General features: G+C 44.2%; 1 protein-coding gene across 1 annotated transcript in view; it reads right to left on the reverse strand.

Annotated features, from left to right (window-relative positions):
* CFAP221 (cilia and flagella associated protein 221) overlaps nt 1–14,545 on the reverse strand; it is a 269,346-nt gene that overhangs the window by 185,144 nt on the left and 69,657 nt on the right. Inside the window, 1 exon segment of the mRNA XM_029605315.1 lies at nt 2,904–3,069. Within this exon segment, the coding sequence (XP_029461175.1) occupies nt 2,904–3,069 (166 nt within the window).

Raw genomic sequence — 14,545 nt, forward strand, 5'->3', positions numbered from 1 at the left:
GAGGGAGAGGGAAGGGATTGTGGATGAAGTGAGAGGGGAAGGAAAGGGAAGATGAGAGGGAAGATGAGAGGGGATGGAAGGAAAAGGGAAGAGGATATGACTGAGTAAGTGGGAAGGGTAAGACGTTGTGCAGAAGAGAGAAGAGAGCAGCTCTGACCGATGGAATCTCGCCCGTTTGAATGGGCCTAACGGCTTGTACAGGACATAAAGCAAGACAATGGTTAAAAAGAAAAGAAAATTAGTTAACAAGACTAAAAGCAGACAATCAGGCCTAAGATTTAAAAGCGGTTTCAAAAAGGTGTATCTTTTGGATGGGATTTAAACATGGCAAGAGAGGGAACATGATGCACCAGTTCAGGAAGACTATCCCAAGCACCCGGTGTAGCCAAGTGGAAAGCATGGATTCGGGAATTGCCAATAGAGGAGAAGGGCACAGATAGGCATGAATTATCCGATGAGTGGAGTGCATGAGGAGGGGTGTAGAGAGAGAGAGATGAGAGGAGAGATAATTTATTTTTATTTTTTTATTTTTTTATTTTATTTATTGTTTTTGTTATACCGAGTTTCATGATAGGCATCACATCAACCCGGTTTACAAATAACAAGGAGTGTAAAGTATAACGTAACGTAAAAAACAATATTTTCAATAAGAACCTTGAACTTTAAATACAGTGAATCAGAAAAAGGGAGAGGGAAAGTTACAAAAAACAAGGAAAATAAACTTGGGATGGAAGGGGAGAAATTGAACAGCACAATATTTACATTTCAGCCTATTGATACATTAGAATAGCAAGTGAAAAAATAAGACTATGAAACGGTACATAGGTAATCAAATGAATAAATATGACACAGTTGTGAATGGTAATAGTATGATAAATATTCAGCAGGAATTAGTGAGAGAGGGTTTGAGGTTGGTTGATTCGTGTTTACATTCCATTATTGCATACGAGTTAGTGCTAGTGAGAGGAGGTTTTATTCAAGGCTTGGAAATGCTTTTTTGAAAAGCCAAGTTTTTAGTCTTTTCCTAAATGTTAAAGATAATATTAATGTTATAATATTAAATATTAAATAATATTAATGTTATAATATTAAATGTTAGAGATAATGAGGTGTTGCAAAGTGAAGGCATTTGTAGGTGAGAAGGAGGAGCTTGAACTGTATGCAGGAGCAGATAGGGAGCCAATGCAGTGACTTCAGAAGAGGGGTTATGTGAGTTTAACGACTTTGGTGAAAGATAAGTCTTGCAACTGAATTTAGGGTAAACTGGAGTGGAGAGAGATGGCTTGCTGGGAGACCTGTGAGAAGCAGATTGCAATAGTCTAAGCGGGAGAAGATGAGAGAGTAGATAAGGGTTCTGGTAGTGTGTTCAGAAAAGAAAGGATGGATTTTGGCAATGTTATAAAGAAACACCACATTTTAGGGTTTTGGATATGCCTAGAGAAGGAGAGAGAGGAGTCAAACAGGATTCCAAGGATATGGACAATGACCATGTTATCCACAGAAACAGGAAGGTGGGGGGGCTTGGGGGGGAAGATAAGGAGCTACGTCTTAGCCATGTTGAATTTAAGGTGGTGGCGGGACATCCAGGCAGCAATGTCAGACAAGCAGACCGAGATCCGGGACTGGATTTCTGGTGAAATTTCTAGTGTACAAAGGTAGATCTGGGAGACAAATCCCTAAGGATCTATATTTTATATTATTTATTTAAGGTTTTTCTATACCGGCATTCATGATAAGATCATATCATGCCGGTTTACATATAACAAGGGGTGCAAAAACTGTTCTTTTAACAAGTGCAACGGAAGCAAAAGTTACAATAAAACAAGGTTGTAGAACTGGGAGAGGAAGGAAATAAGGATAGTAGCGTAAAAAATTTACAGAGGACCTCCTTTCCTAAGCCCTCTCCTGCACCTTGCGCATTAACCCTAGAAGGACCTCCTTTCCTAAGCCCTCTCCTTTCCTAAGCCCTAGAAGGACCTCCTTTCCTAAGCCCTAGAAGGACCTCCTTTCCTAAGCCCTCTCCTGCACCTTGCGCATTAACATTTTTTTTTTTTTTTTTTTTTGCAAAAGCTCCCTTTGACCTCGTTCCCATTAACAAGCTTCATCCCCTTGACTGCAAAGCACCTTGCCCTCGCCTGAACTCCCCCTCACCTGCCAGGAACCTTTTCAAGCTTAAATGAAATCCCTAAGACCTAGGGGAGCAGGTGAGATCTCCACTCCTTTCTGTCCCATGGCGCCATTTATCAAAACAGTGTGAGCTTACCCCAGACATTCCTCTATGCAGGGGTGGGGATGGGGCAAAGGAGTACCTGGGGTCAGCTGGCACCATTCTGAAATACAGCACTGATAGGTAGAAGCGAGTGGGGATGTTTTGGAGGGGAGATGGGGAGGCTTTGCTAATCAAGGGGGCAGGTCTATTTAACGGGGCAGGGTAAAAGGAAGCTTTTACAAAAAAAAAAAAAAGTTTAATACATGCTGGAGGTATGGGGTCAGGTGGTAAGCGGATCCCACTACAACTTCAGGGATTTTGACAACACGGTGGTGGTGGGAGATTTGCAGGAACCTTGTGTTGTAATCATGATGGCCCTGGGATAGGGAGGGAAGATGCAAAGCTCCTGGCCACAGTAACACCAAGTACTTGGGTACCACAGTTTAGTAAATCTTGTGAAATTTCTCTCTGCAGTAAAACAGCACATCTAATGCTGTTTTACCATAGCTTAGTAAATCATCCCCTAAGTTTGTAACTGAGGTGATAGAGGGTAAAGTGCTTTGCCTAAGGTCACAAAGAGTGTCAGCTGGATTTGACCCCTGGCTTCTCTGGTTCTCAGCCTGCTGCTCTAACCACTGAGCTACCCCAGAACATGTAAATACATTAAAAAATAACCAACTGCTCAGAGACTTACATCATCCGCGTGACCAAATGTGGTGAAGATGTTCCAGTGAATACACAGACATATGGCCTGGAGTTAAACTGTGAAATCAATACTTGCAACTTCATTTGAGCTGTTCCATATTCAAAAGGTATATATGTAACAGTGATTCCCACCTGGTCATTAGCCGGAATTAACCCTGTGAAGATAGATATTACAGTAATACCACTTCTTGTAATGAAAATCTTTTCTAACCAAACACAAATAGTAGATAGTCAAGTAGATTGGTTCCACAATGAGAAAATAGATTATACATTTTTTTGTCACAGTTTGTCAAGAATTACAAAAAGGTAAGATGCAATGGCCAGCATTTTATGGAGGACAAGGGAGAAGGTATGAAGATATTTTCTTGCTCAATATTTGCCTGAGTTTGCAGAAGAGGTGGAAGAGGGAGTAGAAGGATTCTACAGAGTATGAAAAGGGACATTTTTCTACTTGTGGAACAATCTTTGTATAGGAAGGAATATTGGCATATACTTTCTAAGGTGAATTTTAAAAGAGATGCGCATGCCAAAATCGGGAGGTGTGTGCGCATGTACATCTCACTTCAAGCCAAAAAGGGGCATGGTTTGGGTGTGGTGTGGGCGCAGGTGTACCAGGGCAAGGCCAAGAGATGTGCATGTGTACTGCAGTGCCCATGTCTAGTGCTGCATACCTTTACTTCTGTTATTCAGGAGGTGTAAGTCTAAATAAAACTGTTTTAAAGCATCTCACCGTTGTTGAGGGGTCTGGTTTAACTAAGGGGGATGCAGGCTAACGAACCAGGGGGGTTTGGAAGAGCTAGTTGTCTACTGGGCAAACTGGTGGATGAACTGGTGAAACTGGTCATGATGAGGACGCACACATTTTATAAAATTCCCCAATTTGCGCAGCTTAAACCCAACTTTACATGGCTGTGCACACCCACTTGCAAATTTGGGTGCACACATATGCGCGACGGGGCTATTTTATAACATGTGCACACATGTTATAAAATGGCCACGTATCTGGGCATGCATATGTATATGTGTGCCTGCACGCCCATTTGACAGTTACCGTCTCTGGTTTCATCAGCTTCACAATGTGTTGACAGTGCAAAAACTAAAACATGATGCTAAAAATACAAAGCTAAAAAGAAATGGCGTTTTTAATTATCTACCAATATTAATATTTAGAAATGTTACTTTCTTTAGGGCTAGTGAGAAGAGAAGAAATAGCTGAATAGTGGAAGAAATGCTGAGGGTTAAAATTATGCATAAAGGATCAGATTTTCAAAGTCTTTCTCCTGTCCTATTTCTGAGGAAAAGCTCTTGAAAAAAAGATAAGTGACGTTATTCAGACTTATTTGGCTATGGCCTACATTAATTACCCCAATAATGCCACTCAGAAAGCCAAAACATTTTTTAAAAGGAAGAAGATTAGTCCTGGATCTTTCGCTGAAGCCTTTCTCCTAATATGCCTGACCTTACTAATGATGATATCAATTGCTCAGTTATAGACTAGAACTCTACCATTATTCATGATTTGGATTCCTCTGCACTAAAAAACTTTATTCTCCAAGTTCTAAACCTAGTGCCCCATGGTTTACGCCCCTATTGAAAACATTAGAAACTGAACTTCGACATCTTGAGTGTTGATGGCATAAACTGCCCATTCCCAAGCGCAAAAATGCCTTTTTTGCATGCTTATGCAACTATATAAAGCAAAATTGCTTACCTTGTAATAGGTGTTATCCCAGGACAGCAGGATGTAGTCCTCACATATGGGTGACGTCACCGACGGAGCCCAGCGTGGGAAATCTTTCTGTCAAAGTTTCTAGAAACTTTTGACTGGCCCTGAGAGGCCACTGAGCATGCCCAGCATGCCATGATATTCTCTGCCACAGGTGTCTCCTCTCTTCAGTCTCGTATGTAGCAAAAGCTTTAGCAAAAATAAAATAATACCTATTACAAGGTAAGCAATTTTGCTTTATTCCAGGACAAGCAGGATGCTAGTCCTCACATATGGGTGAATAGCAAGCTAGAGGCTGAGTCAATTCATGGTGAAGCAACATTGAGGTATTGTTGTTGAATATGAGTCAGCCGAAGATCACAGTAGGTTGGTTGTAGAAGGAGTTGGGATTATACTGGAAACAAGTTCTTTAAAACAGATTGTCCATTGGCAGAATCTTGTCATCCCTGCTTGTCCAAGCAGTAATGAGCTGCAAAGGTGTGAAGAGAACTCCATGTTGCTGCTTTACATATGTCAAGGATTGGCACTGAACGATAGTGTGCTACTGAGGTTGACATTGCTCTTACTGAATGTGCTTTTACTCGCCCTTGGAGAGGAAGGCCTGCTTTTTCATAGCAAAACTGTATGCAATCTGCTAGCCAATTGGATATAGTATGTTTGCCCACAGCTTTCCCCGGTTTGTTTGGATTGTAGGATACAAACAGCTGTGTGGATTGTCTGTGGACTGCAGTGTGGTTTATATAAAATGCTAGTGCACGCTTACAGTCCAAGGTATGGAAGGCTGTTTCTCCTGGATGGGAATGAGGCCTTGGAAAAAATGTGGGTAAAACTTTGGATTGGTTCAAGTGGAATTCCGTAACTACCTTGGGTAGGAATTTTGGATGTGTACGGAGAACCACTCTGTCATGTAGGAACTTCGTATAGGGTGCATACGTGACAAGTGCTTGTAACTCACTAACCCTTCTAGCTGATGTAATGGCTATAAGAAAGGTAGTCTTCCATGTGAGAAATTTAAGATCACAGGAATCTATGGGTTCGAAAGGAGAACGCATGAGGCTTGTTAATACAAGATTCAGATCCCAGTCTGTGACAGGTGGTCGAACTGGTGGTTTAAGATGTGTTAAACCTCTCATAAATCTGCTTACGAGAGGTTGTGTGGAAATTGGTGCATCACCCATCTTGTTACGGTAAGCAAAGATTGCACTTAAATGTACTCTTACAGATGAAGTCTGGAGACCAGATTCTGAAAGATGGTATAAGTAGTCTAGTAGAGAAGTTGTGGGGCAGGTGAAAGGATTTATATTCTTTTGGTTGCACCACAAAGTGAATCTCTTCCATTTGGAAGCACAGTTCTTCCGTGTGGAAGGTTTACGTGAAGCTATAAGCACTTGAGATATATTGGATGAAAGATTGAGTGGTTGTAAGATCAAGCTTTCAACATCCATGCTGTCAGAGATAGGGATTGGAGGTTGGGATAGCGCAACCGTCCCTGATCCTGAGTTATGAGAGTGGGAGCTACTCCCAGGCGAATGGGATCCCTGACTGAGAGGTCTAACAGTGTGGGGAACCATACTTGTCGAGGTCAATATGGGGCTATGAGTATCATGGACCCTTTGTCCTGTTGTAGCTTCACTAGAGTTTTGGTTATGAGTGGTATTGGAGGATACGCATATAGTAGGCCTGAGTTCCAAGGGCGAGCAAAGGCGTCCTTGGCTGGCTGGTTGTTCTGTTTGTGTAGAGAACAGAATTTGTCCACTTTGTGATTCAGATGTGATGCAAAGAGATCCAGTGTTGGTTGTCCTCAACGCTGAAATATCCTGGTCGCTACTGCAGGATCCAGGGACCACTCGTGTGGTTGGAACTGACGACTGAGTCGATCTGCCATTACATTGTGAATGCCTGCAAGATAAGTGGCCCGTAGGAACATTGAGTGTGTTAGGGCCCAGTCCCAAATCTGTGCAGCTTCTTGACAAAGGAGATATGAGCCTGTACCTCCCTGCTTGTTGATGTACCACATGGCTACTGTGTTGTCCGTTTGGATGAGAACAGTCTTGTGTGAAAGGCAGTCCATGAACGCATGTAGTGCATAACGTATAGCTCGAAGCTCTAGGAAATTTATTTGAAAAGTGGCTTCGAGAGTTGTCCAAGTACCTTGAGTTTGGAGATTGTCTATGTGAGCTCCCCAACCCAAGGTGGATGCATCTGTAGTTAAAGTTATTTGTGGGACTGGTTGCTGAAAAGGTAGGCGTTTGCACAAGTTGTCCTTGTTTGTTCACCAACGTAGAGATGATCTTAGTTGTTGGGTCAATTGAATTGGATAATGGTTGAATGGCTTGGATCCATTGTGATCGTAAAGTCCATTGGGTAATTCTCATGGCAAGCCTTGCCATAGGTGTAACATGAACTGTGGAGGCCATATGACCCAGAAAATCAGAAACTGATGAGCTGTCACTTGTTTCTGTAAGGAGATGGATTTTACTAGTAGAATGAGTGTGTCTGCTCGATCTACAGGTAGAATGGCCCTTGCTAGATTGGTGTTCAATTCTGCTCCTATGAATTGAAGCGGGTGAGTTGGAGTGAGATGGGATTTTTGATAATTGATGAGAAATCCCATGGAGTGAAGTAGAGTGATTGTTCGTGTTAGAGAGGTAAGAGGTCCTTGTTGAGACTGACTTCTTATGAGCCAGTCGTCTAGATATGGGAACACATGGACATCTTCTTTGTGTACGTGTCCTGCTATTACTGCTAGACATTTGGGGGCGGATTTTCAGAGCCCTGCTCGCCTAAATCCGCCTAAATCCGGGCGGATTTAGGCGAGCAGGGCCCTGCGCGCCGGTGTGCCTATGTTCAATAGGCCTACCGGCGCGCGCAGACCCCAGGACTCGCATAAGTCCCGGGGTTTGGCGAGGGGGGCGTGTCGGGGGCGGGCCCGGTCGGCGCGGCGTTTTGGGGGCGTGTCGGCAGCGTTTTGTGGGCGGGCCCGGGGCGTGGTTACGGCCCAGGGCGGTCTGGGGGCGTGGCCGCGCCCTCCGTACCCGCCCCCAGGTCACATCCCGGCGTGCTAGCGGCCCGCTGGCGCGCGGGGATTTACGTCTCCCTCCGGGAGGCGTAAATCCCCCGACAAAGGTAAGGGGGGGGTTTAGACAGGGCCGGGCGGGTGGGTTAGGTAGGGGAAGGGAGGGGAAGGTGAGGGGAGGGCAAAAGAAAGTTCCCTCCGAGGCCGCTCCGATTTCGGAGCGGCCTCGGAGGGAACGGGGGTAGGCTGCGCGGCTCGGCGCGCACCGGCTATACAGAATCGATAGCCTTGCGCGCGCCGATCCAGGATTTTAGCGGCTACGCGCGTATCTACTAAAATCCCGCGTACTTTTGCTTGCGCCTGATGCGCCAGCAAAAGTACGCCAATTCGCGCGGTTTGAAAATCTACCCCTTGGTGAAGACTCTGGGAGCAGATGCCAGTCCAAAGGGTAGAACTCTGTATTGGAGGGAATATTGCAATGTGAGCGTAAGCGTCTTGAAGATCCAGAGAACAAAGCCAATCTCCTGCTTGAAGAAGTGGAAGCATGGTGCCTAAAGAAACCATCCTGAACTTTTCTTCTTCAGAAATTGTTGAGATTTCTGAGGTCTAGGATGGGACGTAGGCCTCCGGTTTTCTTTGGAATGAGGAAATATCGGGAGTAGAATCCTCTGCCCTGCTGTGTCCGGGGCACCGGTTGTATGGCCCTGGCTCTCAGAAGGGTGGATAATTTTATTTGTAATTGATGTAGTTGAGAATTTTGTTGTGGGCAGGAAGTTGGTGGAAATTCTGGAGGAATTGAGATGAAATTTAGTTTGTAGCCTCGAGACACTATGGAGAGTACCCATTGGTCTGATGTTATGTTTTGCCAATTTGTGTGAAAGTGAGACACTCTTCCGCCCACTGATAGGTTTGGCTTGGGATTGAAAGGTTGGGCTTGTTCTCTGGCCTGTGTTTCAAAGCTTGCCGCAGGGCCTGTCTGTGCAGGAGGTTGTGGATGAGCAGGCCTAGACTGCCTGGCCTGGGGGCGTTGTTGTGGTCTGGTAGACCTACCCCTAGAAGTGTGGGGGTAGTATCTGCATGGCCTGTAATAAGAACGTCGGGTTTCTCTTCGTGGAGGACGACGAGAAGACTGAGTAGCAGGGTCTTGTGGGGTTTGAGACAGCTGACGTAGAGTCTCAGTGTGGTCCTTAAGTTGTTGCACGGCTTCCTGAATCTTGTCCCCGAACAGATTGTCACCAAGACAGGGCAGATCTACAAGTTTTTCTTGCACCTCAGTCCTGAGGTCAGATGCCTTGAGCCAGGCCCATCTACGGGTAGTGATTCCAGTTGCTGCTGCTCTGGAAGCAGTCTCAAAATTGTTGTAGACTGCTCTCACCTCATGCTTACCCGCCTCTAGTCCCTTGTTGATCACAGCTTGTGCTGGTTCCTGGAATTGTGTGGGTAAGGAGGTAACAATTCTTCCATTTGTTTCCAGAGGTTCCTCTGGTATTGAGTGATGTACAGCTGGTAGGCAGAAATTTTGGTGTTTAACATGGAACTCTGATAGACCTTTTTTCCTAATGAGTCTAGGAATCTATGGTCCCTACCAGGTGGGGTCGATGAGTGTGGGCGTACACGTTTGGATTTTTTCTGTGCCGACTCCACTACTACAGACTGGTGTGGTAATTGCTGTTTCTGGTAGCCTGGAGCTGGCTGGACTATGTAAGTAGTGTCCACACGCTTGTTCACTGCAGGAACAGAAGATGGATGTTCCCAAATTCGTCTTTGAAGATCCAATAGGACCTCATGGTCTGGCACTGCCAGTACTTGTTTGGGTGGGTCAACAAACTGTAAAACTTCAAGGGTTTGTGCCCTGGTATCTTCCTCTGCTGTGAGTTTGAATGGGATAGAGTCAGCCATGCCTTGGATGAATGAGGAGAATGATAGATCCTCTGGGGGTGACTTCTTTCTCTGATCTGGAGAAGAAGGGTCAGACATGAACTCCTCTGAAGAAATTTGAGAGTGTTGCTCATCCCAAGAATCCTCAGAATCTTCTCTGTAAGGAGATTTTGGTGTTGATTTAGGTGGGAAGTGAAGGCCTGAAGGGCCTGGCTATGGATCATCGGTGGAAAATATTGTAGAAGTGTCTTGTGGCTTCGTAGATGGTAGAGTATCGATTATATCCTGATACCTTTGCAAAAGGCGTCACTAGAAAGCCTGATCCTGAACTTCTGGAGGTTTGTATAAAGGTTGCCTCAATGGTATTGAGGTTGTCCTCGACGTTGTCATCGGTGGAAGTGTCACCGAAGTCATCGACGTCGATGGAATATGGAACGTCATCGAAGGGCCTGATGGAATATGGGCGAAAATCTATGTCGATGACGTCAAGAGCCTTGGCATAGTGGTGATGGAATCGATCGATGTCCTTGATGCCAATGAAGGCGCCGGCATCGGTGGGCCCACCGGCATCAGTACTACTATCGGCATCGATGCTGGAGGCATCGGCATCGATGCTAGAGGTATCGGCATCGATGTTGGAGGCATCGGCGGAATCGCCGGAACAGCTTGTTCTTGAAGATGTCCACTAATAAGACTGATTGTCTTATTAGAATAGACAATTCCGGCTGTACAACTGATGTAGTCATCGTAGTTGTAAGTGGTGGTGGTAAGGAGACATCCTGCGACGAAGTGTGAGGTGTGTCTGGAATTGGCGGAGACAACGGCCCAGGCGCCGAAGGTGCCGGTGTTTCCTGTTCTCGGGGCCGCTTCGGCATCGATTCGTCTTGGGACATCGATGTGGAGGATGACGGACGTCGATGTCGATGCAGATGCTTGGATTTTTGATGGTCCGCTGACTTTGTCGATAGCACCGACGATGGTGAGGACGGGCGATCACTGGATCCGTCCGGACGCGGCTTTTTAACTAGTGCTCGTTTGGTCGCTCCAGCCAGAGATGACCTCGATGATTTGGAAGGAGAAGGAATTAACTGGAGTTGGAACAAATGTTCCATCTTCTCCTGTCTGGCTTTCCGTCCCTTTACTGTCATTTCCGCACATTTGGGACATGTACTCACGTCATGTTTTTCTCCGAGGCAGAGTACACACTCCAAATGTGGATCGGTTATCGACATATTTCTATTGCAAATAGGACACTTTTTGAATCCCGTCGCCATTTTGGAATCGACGGCCGTCGATGGATGTGAATTCGTGTGAAGGGATTTCTTGAAAAATGAGAACTCAAGTAAACGGTACTCACCGGCCGGCGAGAATAACCCGTGAGAGACTTCTATGAGAGAGAATATCAAGGATATCGAGAATTATGACTTTTTCAGTCACAAAAGACTTCGTGAAGAACGCAACGGCTCCAGTCCCGCGATGCGTGAGGCAGCGCGGAAAAGCGAAGACTGAAGAGAGACACATGTGGCAGAGAATATCATGGCATGCTGGGCATGCTCAGTGGTCTCTCAGGGCCAGTCAAAAGTTTCTAGAAACTTTGACAGAAAGATTTCCCGCGCTGGGCTCCGTCGGTGACGTCACCCATATGTGAGGACTAGCATCCTGCTTGTCCTGGGATAAAGCAGATTAACTCTGCCATGAAATTATTTTATGCAAACAAAATTCAGACTGCCAATGGTAACCCTTCCGTTCTTTTCAACATCATTAAATCTTTAACTAATCCGAAATCAAATATCTTTGACAATATAGATAATACATTTTGTAATAGGACTGCACAGCATTTTAGGGACAGAGTCACTAAAATCTCTGACGATTTCTCTCACCTGCCCATTCCCAAACCCAGCTTACCCTGTCCCACTAGGGCATCTTTGATGGTAGTGACTCTGTAACTATAGCAGGCATCCTATCCAAGATGAAAGTTTCCTCTAGTCCTTTCAAACCTTGCTCTGGTCATCTTGACTATCGTGACCATATCTCCATCCGCCTAGTCAGTCTTTCCCTTGGTTCAAGTACCTTTCCTAACATACTAAAGAGAGCAGAAATACACAATAAGCAGCCAGATGTCCAATCTATGAAAATTTATTATCTAGAATCAATATATGCAATGAGCCCGACTCCAGCCGAGTTTCGCCCTCTTTCAATAGGGCTGCATCAGGGGAATTTGCATATGTAAATGCTAAATCTTCATCAAAAAGTTGTAAGTGTAACCTATGAACGGTACAACTTTTAAAAACACACATTGTGTGTTCTGAATAGATCGCAGTGATTTTGTACTGTTGAAATCCGGAGCATTTTACCTGCTGAAAGTGCTGCTGAACATCGTGTCGGTTTTTAAAAGTTGTACCGTTCATAAATTACACTTACAACTTTTTGATGAAGATTTAGCATTTACATATGCAAATTCCCCTGATGCAGCCCTATTGAAAGAGGGCGAAACTCGGCTGGAGTCGGGCTCATTGCATATATTGATTCTACATAATAAATTTTCATAGATTGGACATCTGGCTGCTTATTGTGTATTTCTGCTCTCACGGCTTTATTAAGCAGCCTTCCTTGCTGTTTTGTCAGTCCCTAACATACTAAAGTAAACCTCTGTTCTGCCGATCCTAAAGAAAAAAAACTCAGACCTATCTGATTTCGATAACCTATACCCCATCGCCTCTTTAACTTTGTTAGCCAAGGTTATAAAATCAGTAGTTTTACATCAACTAACAGATTTTATCAATGAGAATGCTATCCTTCATCCAAACCAGCATGGTTTCAGAAAGGTTGACAGCACCGAAACCCTAATTTTACCCTCATTTGACACTCTATTACGAGGATTTGATTCTAACACCGATTATATTTTAATACTATTGGATATTTCTGCTGAGTTCCATACTCTGGACCATCAAATTCTTATAACAGATCTACGATCGATCGGCATATCCAATACAGTTCTGAAATGGTTCACTTCTTTTCTGCCTAATCATCCTCAACAGGTAAGTGTCGGCTCTTACAATTCTGACTGGTACACTATTCCCTCAGACGTCCCTCAAGGTTCCTCCCTTTCTAACATAGGGTCTGATTTTAAAAAGCATTTACATGCGTAAATCTGGGTTTTACGCATGTAAATGCACTTTACTCGAGTAAGTGGGCTTTTGAAAATTGCTACAATATGTGCCATTGAATCGTCCATAGGATTTATTCGCATAAGTGCACTTTACGTGAGTAAATGGCTTTTGAAAATTGCTACAATAGTAGTTACATTTATGCGCGTAACTCCTTTGAAAATTACCCCCATACTGTTTAACATTTACTTATTTCCACTCTGCTGTCTTTTAGTTGGCTTAAGCGTAAATTTCAAAATTTACGCAGATGACATTCAATTCTTCATTCCCTATAGTATTTCATGGTCCAACTCTCTGTCCATTGTCTGTCTCTGCATTAAGTCCATCAACTCTTGGTTTACCCATAATTGTCTCAATGCATCTAAAACTGAAATTTTACACCTATCCAACATCCCTGTGTCCTCTTGTTGTCCACCACCTTACCTCATTTTTGACAATCATTCTATCCCCATAACCACCAAAGCTCATAACTTAGCTCAGTCCTAGACTGTGAACTTTTCATTTCTCATATTTCATCTGTGGTAAGAATTCATTCTATAAGATTCACTTATTGAAATGCCTAAAGCCGTTGCTATATCCTAATGACTTCTGTACAGTGTTACAAGCTCTGATTCTCACAGATTTGGATTATTGTAATGCCTTATACCTAGGTCTCTCAGACTCTGCTTTATGCCCCCTCCAAATGGTTCAAAATGCTGCTGATTGTATCCTCTCAGGTACAAAACTTAGAGACCACATTACTCCTGTTCTCTATTACTTACATTGGCTTCCAGTTTCATCACAAATACACTACAAAATTCTTCTGATTATCTATAACATCCTTCACAAGAAATCTGCCATCTGGTTATGCTCCTCTCTTTCACTGTATCAACCCTCCAAGGAGCTACGCTGCATGAATAAAAGTCTTCTTGAAGTTCCATCAGTCCGAACAGCTAAGCCTGACCTCACTAGACAACGTTCCTTTTCAGTGGCAGGCACAATTCTCTGGAATTCTATTCCAGATCATCTCAGGCTCCAGACGAACTTAAGGGAATTCAAGAAAAATTTAAAAACTTACCTAGGCCCCATTGCTTTTAAAGAGGCAACTGTTGCGATGCTGCCTGCAGACCTAACCACGAGCAGCCTCTTACCTTTGCTGCCAGCCTTCCGATGCCGTTCCTTGCGGCCCAGAGGCCGCCATCTCCTCTGCTGCCGCTACCATCCACAGCAGGCCGCCACTGACTTCTGGGCCTTCTCTTCACCTCCTGGGAGCTAACGCCATCTTCGTGGCCCAGAGGGTCCATCAAGCCCAGCATCCTGTTTCCAACAGTGACCAATCCAGGCCATAAGAACCTGGCAAGTACCCAAAAACTAAGTCTATTCCATGTTACAGTTGCTAGTAATAGCAGTGACTATTTTCTAAGACAACTTAATTAATAGCAGGTAATGTACTTCTCCTCCAAGAACTTATCCAACCTTTTTTAAACACAGCTATACTAACTGCACTAACCACATCCTCTGGCAACAAATTCCAGAGTTTAATTGTGCGTTGAGTAAAAAAGAACTTTCTCCGATTAGTTTTAAATGTGCCACACGCTAACTTCATGGAGTGCTCCCTAGTCTTTCTATTATCCGAAAGAGTAAATAACCGATTCACATCTACCCATTCTAGACCTCTCATGATTTTAAACACCTCTATCATATCCCCCCTCAGCCATCTCTTTTCCAAGCTGAAAAGTCCTAACCTCTTTAGTCTTTCCTCATAGGGGAGCTGTTCCATTCCCTTTATCATTTTGGTAGCCCTTCTCTGTACCTTCTCCATCGCAATTATATCGTTTTTGAGATGCGGCTAATCTCAATGAAAG

Source organism: Rhinatrema bivittatum, chromosome 6 (assembly GCF_901001135.1).
Source record: "Rhinatrema bivittatum chromosome 6, aRhiBiv1.1, whole genome shotgun sequence".
NCBI classification, from domain to species: Eukaryota; Metazoa; Chordata; class Amphibia; order Gymnophiona; family Rhinatrematidae; genus Rhinatrema; species Rhinatrema bivittatum.